Here is a 10952-nt window from a genome sequence, read left to right as displayed (position 1 = left end):
AGTATATCTTGTTAGATTCTATCATTGTTGTGACTCGCCTCTTGGTTTAATTGGTTTCGTGGCATACTTGAATTCATTGGATGATATTCATGGGTATCTTGATTTTATTCTTTTACTCTTGTATGTTTGAATTTGCCAATTTCATTGAATTTCCTAGATTTCATTGTGAAATATCTGATTTTCTTAGGTTTCTAGTTATTGTGATCTTCTTGCATGACTCACTTTGGTGCATATTGGTTAGCATAGCCTTATTTCTTGATTTTGCCCAGGAGTGCAAAAGGTTAAGTGTGGGTGTATTTGATGAGCAATGTACTACACACTATTCATAACCTTAATTTAGCATGATTGATGATTCTTGGTACCTAATTGACTTTGTTTCACATGGTTTAGTGTTTTAGACTTTATTGGACTAATATTCCTAAAATGAGTTAATTTGGGATTATTTGGCCTGATTAAATCTATTATCATTTTCAGATCACATTTGGCACCAATGGCATTTTGGGCATTATGGAAGTCAAGGATATGTGTTGAAGTGAAGATTGTATTTTTAATTTAGGACTTAGTTTTATTGTAATTTGGTTTTGGGCCCATTGTTTAGGCCCAATTCGGTTTATGTGTGTTGGAGAGGTTAAATTCGGATTCCCCACTCCAAACACACACAATTTTACTTTGCCTCATTTTGAAGAAAAAAAACACATTTCAGTTTTCCCTCTTTTTGCTCTGCTAGGGTTTCACCTCTTTTTCATTTCTCATTTTTGTTTTGTTCTTCCATTGCCATGAAAGGCTAAATTTCTGGACTAGGTTCCTTTGGTAATGTATCACAACTCTTGAGGTTTTGTTATTAATGCATTTTCGGTTTCTTTATTGTTGATTTCTTCTATATTTTCTGAATATGGTTTGCTTAATGCCATTGCTTAGAAACTGGTTGGTTGAGTTAATCTTCACTTAGTTGATTTACTCTCTCTAGTACATGAATGCTTAGTTCGTGTGAATTTGTTAACCGTTTCATACTTTTACTGATTTCGCTTAGTTTGATGTTTAGGTTCTGGAACTTTGAATTGATTATCGCTTAGTTAATTGATTCTATCTGAAAATAATCTTTTGAAACCGAGGATTGAGTTGTGAAAAAACGAACCAAAGGGATTTAGCTGTTTTATTACATTGTTTAACTATTGTTTCTGAATTTGATTTATGTTCATACTATCCAACACCAAAACCCTCCCTTGTGTGTGTGTGAGTATAAGGTGTTTGAAGCTTTCCTTGAAAGATAATCCTTGGGAAACGACCTAGGAGTCACTTCTTAGTACTGCAGTTTTAATTGTTATATTATTTCTATCGGGTACGACCTCGATCAATCATATTGGACTTTTGGATTTTTTATATCTAAGTTTGGGAGTCGGCTAGAAGGTAGGGAAGGTATCAGCACTCTACCCGTCCGCCTTAGGCGGTACCCTTCACTAAATTATATGATTTTATTATGTTTTTTAAATTTATTTGATTAATTAATTAATTATCTAAAAAAGAAAATTTATTTATTTTTATTATTGTACCTAACAAGATGAATTTTGGTCATATGTATCCCTCTTTTAGATAGGGAATCAAAGCTACGTAGTTCTTTAGTAGGAAAAACGTATGAAAAATATTTTAATTAATTGTTAATTTGATTGAAAATGATTTATTTTGGGATTTTGAGATTTAGTCGAGTAAAAAGAAGTGACATAACGCGAACTTTCGAAGATGAGTTGAGAAGAAAGAAGCATCCAAGACCACATTCTCTCCATCTTTGATTAATTCTCAAAATTATTTCATTATTGTAAGTATTGCTTTATAGAAAAAAGAGTTTTAAACTCAAATAATTTTATAAACAACCGTTATGTTTTATATTTTTTGTAAAGTGATTCTGAAAATAAAATAAAAATTTATTTGAACATTGGTTGAATGATTGCGACATAAATTTTATTATTATTATTTTTACTATTTATCTTTGCTATATTATTATTAATTTGTTTACTTTCGTGACTAATTTATGTTTGATATAATTAATAGAGACATTTGTACATTATTTATAGAAAAAATTAATTTATTTACTAAATCATAATACCAAATTGATAAACAAAAGAATAAAATAGAGTGAATAAGAGTATACCTAATTGCACAAAAATATGCAATTTGCACTACAATGAGTGGGAGCAGTGTGTGAAGAGTTTGAGATAAAGCAAGACACGTTTGTAATATCAATTAGCTAAACCTTGTGAGTTCACTGCACCCTGACACGTGGTAGAGCGCCATTGGTTGGAGGGGAGGATGCGCGGAGGCTAGTCTGCACACATCCGCATGGAAGCATATGCTCTCATGGGTTTAGTGGTTCAGTGCGGTGCGACTCAAATATTGTATTTCGTAGTGTGATTGGTCAGTTAGAAGTCAATGCTTAGAAGGATATCAATATGCAAGATTTAATGTCCAGATTCCGCTAAAGAATAAGAGCATGGTTGGACAGTGAGCACGTGCACACTAGATTATGGCACGCGCACACTTGATTATGGCACCTGCACCCCTTTTCTCTCTTAGTGGGTGTTTTCACTTTGATTTTTTTTAAGGTTTCGAGTGTTTTAAGTATTTAATGTGTAGTTTCTTAACAACCCCAACACCTCTATTTATAATAAAAATTATATCATCTAATCTCTAAAATTAAGTTTTTTTTAAATTTGATTTGATAAATTCAATTGCACACTTTTAGGGATTTTAATGAAACTCGTTTGACTCCCCCTTTTATTGATTTATTTATTTTTTGAAACTTGAAAATAGAATCTTCTATATATTGTTTTCTCTTTATTTTTTTGTTTACTCTGATAAATCCGAAAATTAATATAAAATCAACAAAAAATAATTTTATCTATTTTTTATTTATTTAATATTTGTATTTCAAAAATATTATTTTTTATTATTATTTCCTTGCTTTTTATGTGAGTTTCTAGAAACTCATTTTAATTTGTTTTTTCTCTTTTTTTGATAAAAATGATGTGGGTTTTTGTATACTAATTTTTATTTATTTTTTTATTTTCTGAAAAATCATTTTTTGTAAATTAATTTAATTTAGTTTTGAATTTTGGTAAACTTAATCACTTAGATTTAGGAACTTTAACATAACATATTTATTTTTGAATTATTGGTTAACCTAATCACTTAGATTTAGGAAACTTAACAACAATGATTTTTTTTTACTATTTTTGAATTTTTGGTTAACAAAGTCACTTAGATCTAGGAACCTTAACAACATTGATTTAGTTTTATTATTTTTTATTTTTTTGGAAATAAAAGCTTCTAAAAGGATATTCACACTATCTTTAATTTAATTAATTTAATAATTTCTAAAATAATTATAAAAAGTTCATAAAATAGTTTTAATTATTTTATTTATTTAATATTAAATTTTTGAAAAATACTAAAATAAATAAAATAAAGTCACTTTATTATTTATTTTTTTAACAGGTTTTGGGCCTTTTCTTGACCGGACAAAAATGGGTGTTGACACCTTCTCAAAGAACGTGCACAAGACTATTAGGAACTAGATCATCAATGAATTCGACTTTGGCCGAACTAGTGACTTGGGAGTTTCGATCCATCAGTCAAGACATCATAAGAGAAGCTACAATTACGTATTGGAAAATGTGCAGACGCGTTTTAGTAATTGGAATCTAAATACCTCTCTTCCGCTGGAAGATTGACTTTGACAAAATCTATTCTCCAAACTCTTCCCTCTTATGTGATGCATACCACTTTCCTGTCAGCTCCAATTTACGAGGACTTGGACCGATTGTGTAGATCCTTTGTTTGGGGGGAGACCTCCACCAGCCTTCAGGCTTACTAGATTCATTGGGATGTCCTGTGTCATCCTAAACAGGCGGGTGGCTTAGGCCTAAGACAAGCAAAGTTAATAAATCAAAGCTTCATGATCAAAATAAATTGGAAGTTAATAACAAATAAGGAGAACTTGTGGGCTCGAGCTGTTCGGTCCAAATACAAATGCATCAACAAGATGCTTCATAGAATCACAAGACCATCTCGGGAGACATAGTTATGGAATAGAGTTAGGATGGTCTAACCTACTTTCAAACAAAACTTGTGTTGGAGAGTTATAAATGGCATGCGTATAAAGTTTTGGCAGGACAAATGGATTCCAGAGGAAGATGCCCTTATGAATTATCCCTGAGTGCAAAATAATGTAGCCATGGATTTTAATGTTGCTGATCTCCTCACTGCCTTTGGATATTGGAACCTTCGTTTAATTCAATCTATAATTTTGATAACAATTGCAAATAAAATTAAAGCCTTACCTCTCCTTTGGCTTCAATCACAGATGACTCATTAGCAAAGGATGTTTGGCATTAGAAAGGACCCTATCGAATAAATGTTTTATTGTGGCGGTTGGTTAACAAAGGTCTCCCTACAAATGAGCGTCATTTTAAGCGAAAAATGACTAACTCCAATAATGGCCCAAGGTGTTCCCTTCCGTAGTCTAATTGCATATATTCTGTGACTGCCCCTTTGCAAAAGTAGTGTGGAACTCCCTCCTTTTGTCATTCGACATATATGTTTTTTTACAATGGGGATATAAGGGAGTGGTGCAACAAAAACTTAAAGGAGCTACACCATAAGGTGGGAGCTGTGGCATGGAACCTTATGTTTGGTATCCTTGTCGACAGTATTTGGAAAACCATGAATATATTTATTTTTGAAAGTGTAGTTGGAGATCCTAAAAAAATTAGTGCATAAATCATTACAATGAGTCAGCTTATAGCCAAAGACCTCGGTTAGGTGAACAGTGTTGGAGTTCGTACGAAGTCTCCAAACACACTGATAATCACATGATTTCCACCTGATTCGGACTGGATAAAATTGAATGGAGACGACAATTTCTCTGCCTCTAAAAATGTTGTTGCTTGTGGAGGTGTGGTCCGTGACCAATACGGGGCTTTCATTTTTGCATACACAAAACAATTTTGGACATGCTTTATAGTTCAAGCTGAACTATGGGGGTATTCTAATTGGCCTAAATATTCTTCAACAATGTGGCTTTCGTAAGATCTGCATAGAAACCGACTCGACATGTGTTGTCCAATTAATTGGAGTTGGTTGTAGGCAGCCCCACCCTTGTTCTATTATGGTGCACCAAATTTACTCATTGATGTCCTCTTTCCATTAAACAACTTTTAGTCACATATTTCTTGAAGTTAATATTGTCATTGATGAACTTGCTAAATATGAGTTGGATTCAGATAGATCTTTTCATATTTTTTATGTTACTCGTAGTTTTTATTCTATTAAACTTTTATTGGATAATGCCTCTGCCATTTATCGTAGGGGTATGTAGTTTTGGTTGGTTGTTTCTTGTCTGTTTGAGCTTTTACCTCCCTCTGTTCCACGGGAAAAAAACTATAGTGCAGTTGGTCATAAAAATAGTTAATAATTAAACTTTAGGAGGGATTCACTTACTTTAAGAGAAATTTTTTTAAACTTAGAGTATCTCAAATGGCAAACAACATTTTCATTCTTATTTGGGTCACACACATTATTTTATAATTTATTATAATTCTTCATAAAATAAGAACAATATCTATTTTTTTCTCTCACAATAGCAAACGACATTCTTATTTGGATCTCACAACATCTATTTCTCATAACATCTATCTCTCTCCTCACTTTCATTTGGTTAAGAACAATCAAGAATTTTTCTTATTTAAGAACAAAAGTCAGGAAATAAGAATGACACAGTGAATAAGAGAGCAAGAATGTTCTTATTTCATTAAGAACAACCCCAAGAACAACCATTGTGGTTGCTCTTATTCCACATCCTAGTCATCAAGTATAGGTAAATCCAATGGTTTTTGAATTAGTGAGTAGATCTAAACCATTAGATGTCCCTAGAATTGATGGCTGAGATGAATAGTTGAAATAAGTGAATCTTCACTCTTAAACTTTTAACTTAAATATTTTTTCAACCAATTATAAAGTGACATATAATGGCTGACACACTATATATGCACAAGTCATTTACTACTAGAATGCATAACCAAGCGAGATATTCTATTTTTATCCGGTGCAAAAACATGGAAAGTCAATGCAATTATTTCACTAAATTAAAATAACAAGATGGTACTACAGTGATTAGACATGCAAAACAGGCTTTGCCCGTGGACGCGCCCGCATAGCTCGCATTTCTTTGCAGGCATGGTATACATTTTTTGTCCACTTGCCCGTTTTGCCCACCAAGTTAGCGGGCATTTCCGTTGGGCATGCGGGCGGCCCATAAATTTAATTTAAGGAAAAAGTAAGAAAATTTTAAATAAGTTATGATGTAATGTGATTTTTAATTCCTAAAAAAATTGTAATCTAATGTAAATTGTTAGACTTCTTATAAAATATAAAAAAATTTGTTACGTTTTATCTTCAACTACTTTATTTAATTTAATTTCATTTATCATATGAATTTTTATTTTTTTAAATTATTCAACAATGCCCGCGGGCCGCCTGTTAGCCCGTTAGTCCGTTTTAAAACGAGCAGGACAATGAATTTTGTCCGTTAAGTCAATGCAGGCATGCCCGGCCCGCTTAAATTTTTGTGGGCATTTGCGGGCGCGGGCTAGACGGGCCCGACGACCCGTTTTTCCATCTCTAACCGTGATGGGAGGTCTCGTTAGATCCCAAAGTCAATGATTTAATTTTCATGAGCAATATTTGTTTGGAGTAATAGTCATGACCTCAAAAATGATTAGTTTCAGATAAAAAATATCTTTAATAGTACACAAAAATAATCGTCACAGTAATTTATTCTTGCAATTATTATTTACTTGTCAAACATTTTTTCATATCTTTAAATTATTTTCTTGTTGGTAGATAACGAAGATTAGACCCCAAAAAACAAATTAAAAAAATAAATCATGCTTTTAGGGTTTAACAAATCCTACAACAGAAACTTCTCTCCTATTCTTCTTGAAAGTGCATTCATTGTGTTTTGAATTTGAAACCAAAATCGCAGTGTAAAGAACAATGAATTACGTATTAACAACGTTGTCAAAAAAGCAAGAACTGGATTCAATCATCAGAGACACAATCGATAAAGTCCTCGTACTCCGTTTTGGTCGTGCCTCTGATTCTGTTTCTCTCCAACTCGATCAAATTGTATCCACTTTCTCTTTTCAAAAATCAATTTTTTATATGAAACCCATCAATTTAATCATTGTTTTGATTTGTTAGTTAATGGATTCAGCTTTCTAAAGCAGCAAGGGATGTGTCAAAGTTTGCAACTGTGGCATTAGTTGATGTTGATTCTCAGGATATTCAAGTTTATGTCAATTACTTTGACATCACTTTCATACCATCTACGGTTTTTTTCTTCAATGCCCATCACATGAAAATGGATTCTGGGTATGAACTTATCAATGATGTTCTCTCCTCCTTTGTATTTGTGTGTTGATGTTGTGAATCATGCCATGTTGATATGTTATATGCATTGATAAATGTCATAATAAATGGTAATTTTGTATAAGGTTTTAAATGTGATTATGGTCGTTGTTGCAGTTACGATTAAGTTTACCACAATTGTTGACCATTGGGGGAATGTGTCCGATGAGGCCTTAATTGTGATCCTGATGTGGTTGTGGAGACTACCCATGTGTTAACATTGTGGCCTCAATTGTAGTCGCGGATCCAGATTTAAAACTTAGTTTGTATTTATTATCAGTTTAGTCCGTAAGAGTGGTATGCTCTTTTGGTTGAGATCTTGTCCACTTGAAAAGTTGTGAATAAGAATAAGAAATTGGAAACTATCTTTTCTCTCAAAGTCTCTCTCATATTGCTGTTTTATCTATTTTCAGAAGCTTTGACCCTTGATGGGGTGGGGTTGTACAAGGGGGAAGCCGGTGGGTGGAGGGTTGTGTGATTCAAAATGTTGGTAGTTTTGATAATATTTATCGAAATTAGGTATCGAGGTTCTTTTGGTCTAAATGGCCTTTCCAAATGTTTGATTTTTTAAATAACACAATGGTGGTACACCGATGCCTAATCCACATAGCCAACCTAATCTGGTGGAAAAGGCTTTTGTTGTTGTAGTATGCATATATCATGTCCAGACTTATAACAACTTACAAAGACATTTATACAGTTTACATTTTTGACATTTTTTCCTGCTATATTTACTATGTAGAACTGCAGATCATACTAAGTGGATTGGTGCTTTTCACAGAAAGCAAGATTTCATTGATGTTGTAGAGGTACATATCCTTATTTATGTCAATTGTCAAGTTATTAGACAAATTATGTTATTCATTTGGAGCTTTGATCTACTTGGAGTGGTTATAAATTATTTTAACTTTATGACCCCATTGTCTGATAACTTAAATTTGTTTATTGATCATCATGCTCTTACATATCCTTTTCCGTGAATATGTTTTCTCCCCCTTTTTGGCCAGAAAATAGGTTTCAGTGATATAGGTTTCTCCCAGAAAATGAGTTTTAGCCATTCTTGTGTTAAAGTCAATGTGGCTCTTAGTATTTGATGTTTTTATTTCCATCTTTTTGTATCTGAAGTGCATTTTTTGTAGCTAGATTAGTTTGTGTTCAACTTCCTTTCGCCTTGTTTGTAGTTTGCAACAGGATAGCCATTGCCTTCTAGGCTCATTTTTTCACATGCTATTACATCACTTCCCTTCTTTCATCTATTATGTATTCTAAATTTATAGGTTTTAGATATATAATAAAATCATTTGTTTGCCTTCAGTTACACTAATTTTTGGAAGATATGGGAATCAATCCTTGTTGCTCCAATTTATCTAGTAAAAATGAAATTTCAGCACAAGGTCGGTTGGCTTGTGCATTGTTAATGTTTAAAGCCCAAAAGACTCTTGTGCGAGGAGCATGTTTGGTATCCATTAACGTGCCAGTTTAAGCTTTTAAGGGAGTTGGTTCACTACAAACACATTCCCTTTTAACCTTATTTGTTGTTGAATCCCTGATATAGGCAAAAGCTAACTTAGTCAGTCATCCTCATGCTTCATTTATAATTAAAATGAACAATTTCTCCTTCGTATCTTATAATTACTCGACCTTTAAAGTAGTCAATACAAAATAAAGATGTGCAAGAATTCTAAGTCTGTAAACAGATGAAGTGTTGGTCAGTAATTCAAGTTCTAGAGTAAAACATAAGAAGAATGTTCTATTCTTATACAACAACAAAGTTTTTTCCCATTAAATCTAATTTCAATTTGTTAGTCTTATTTAAATATTACCCACTGGTACTTCATTTCTAGGTTCTTTATTTTTATCCAAATTTGATTACATCCTGTTTTCCTGACACTGCAGTTTCAGTATTCTGGTAGAATTCTTCTGTTTCTATTTGCTTGTTTGGTTTTATTATTGGTGAATCTTCTGTTTCTGCTTTAAGTTTTAACTATATAATTTGGAAAACTCTTAAAACAAGTGAGAAAATTATAAGTTTAAGGTGGATATGGGAAATATGTGCTTTCACCTTTTTATTGTTAGGATTCATGAAATTGTTTAAATTCCTGCAGGCAATATTTAGAGGAGCAATGAAGGGAAAGCTTATTGTGAATTGTCCTATTCCACCCGAAAGAATACCAAAATACCAGTTACTATACAAGGATGTCTAAAAGTTCAAACTTACCCACTCCCCTTCCATGAACAGCTTGTAGATATGAATACTCCAATGATAGAAATTGTATCATCTCTGTCATTGCTCTTATAGTTCAACAAAAAACAAAGGGGAGTAAAATTAGAAAAAGAGATGAATGGAAAAAGCATTCACCATATGTTATATTGTATCAACTCGTGTTTTTATTTTTCTGGAAACAGTATTTTCGCTAACGAGGATAAGACTGCATACATCTTACCTTCCACATACCTCACTTTTGGGAGCGGAGCATCATGCACTGAGCCGTCGCTTTTTTTCTTTGGCAGCATTGAATGCAGCAATAGGCTACAATATTTGAACAGGTTTCTTTCAGTCCTATGGCCTCTAATTACTATGACTGTGGAAGCATTTGATAGGCTAATCTGCAAAGTTCAATGCTGACAAATTAGAATATGCATAGTCCAATTAACCATATGTGAAGGTCTAGAGTCACTGTATGGAATATACAGAATCTACCAAATATCTTACCATTACTATTCCTGAACTCTCCATATAATGTGAGGAAACATGAAATGTATGGGGACAGAAAATCCCTACTACCTGCATTGTCAACAAAAATGTTTGCTATTGAACCCCAAAGTCCGGTTACCAGGTTAGGCTTCTGTGGCAGGCACATACTCGAGTTGACACAATGATATAGTTGTATATCCTAACATGAGGAATGATGCTCCCATGCACAAGTATTGTAAGCACAAATATTCCACACAAGTTATATTAACAAACCAGATGATAAAAGTAAGAGTGTGATTATAATGATAATGCACAAAGGTTACACTATATTATTTTTGGAGAAGTTTTAAGTGTTCACCAAATAAAAATAGAAAGAAAATGATAAATCATTTTATAAAATTGGTCTACAAACCATCTTACAAACATAAAGATGACAAGTGTTATAAGATGATACTTTGTTTATTAATAATTGTGTTATGGTTGTTTTATGGAATTCAAGGAATCACACAAGAAACGATGAATTCAATGGAATAAGCGTAGGAATTCCTATAATTGAGAAAGGAATTCGAACTTTCTTATTAGAATCAATCAAGAATTTACAAGATTTTCGGTTTGAAGAGAGAAGAAGAAGAAGTTTGTAACTTTCTAAAAATGGAAATTTGTTTTAACTACCATTTGAAAACTTACTATTTATAGCCTAACTTCCTAACTAACTTTGAAACAGAATTATAGAATCATCCTTATCATTGCCCACCCCATAAGAACATTCTTGTCCTCAAGAATGAAAATTCGGAAA

The 10952-nt window shown here is 32.7% G+C and overlaps 1 protein-coding gene across 1 annotated transcript; it reads left to right on the top strand.

Moving 5' to 3' along the window:
• On the top strand, positions 6928-10258 carry LOC109359347 (thioredoxin-like protein 4B). The gene is made up of 4 exons (XM_019603974.1): positions 6928-7179; positions 7268-7425; positions 8204-8270; positions 9567-10258. The coding sequence occupies exons 1-4, from the start codon at positions 7048-7050 to the stop codon at positions 9663-9665; spliced, it is 456 nt and encodes a 151-aa protein (XP_019459519.1). The 5' UTR covers positions 6928-7047; the 3' UTR covers positions 9666-10258.

This window comes from Lupinus angustifolius, chromosome LG11 (genome assembly GCF_001865875.1).
Source record: "Lupinus angustifolius cultivar Tanjil chromosome LG11, LupAngTanjil_v1.0, whole genome shotgun sequence".
Classification (NCBI taxonomy): Eukaryota; Viridiplantae; Streptophyta; class Magnoliopsida; order Fabales; family Fabaceae; genus Lupinus; species Lupinus angustifolius.
The sequence above is the reverse complement of the archived record's forward strand: the minus strand, read 5'-3'. Positions and strand labels throughout refer to the sequence as shown.

What these genes read in the sequence shown, in the direction of transcription:
- LOC109359347 (XM_019603974.1), top strand. Translation starts at nt 7,048, where the DNA reads ATGAATTACGTATTAACAACGTTGTCAAAAAAGCAAGAACTGGATTCA. An exon ending in CTCTCCAACTCGATCAAATT is followed by an intron (nt 7,180 to 7,267) that starts GTATCCACTTTC and finishes TAATGGATTCAG; the next exon opens with CTTTCTAAAGCAGCAAGGGA. An exon ending in CACATGAAAATGGATTCTGG is followed by an intron (nt 7,426 to 8,203) that starts GTATGAACTTAT and finishes TTTACTATGTAG; the next exon opens with AACTGCAGATCATACTAAGT.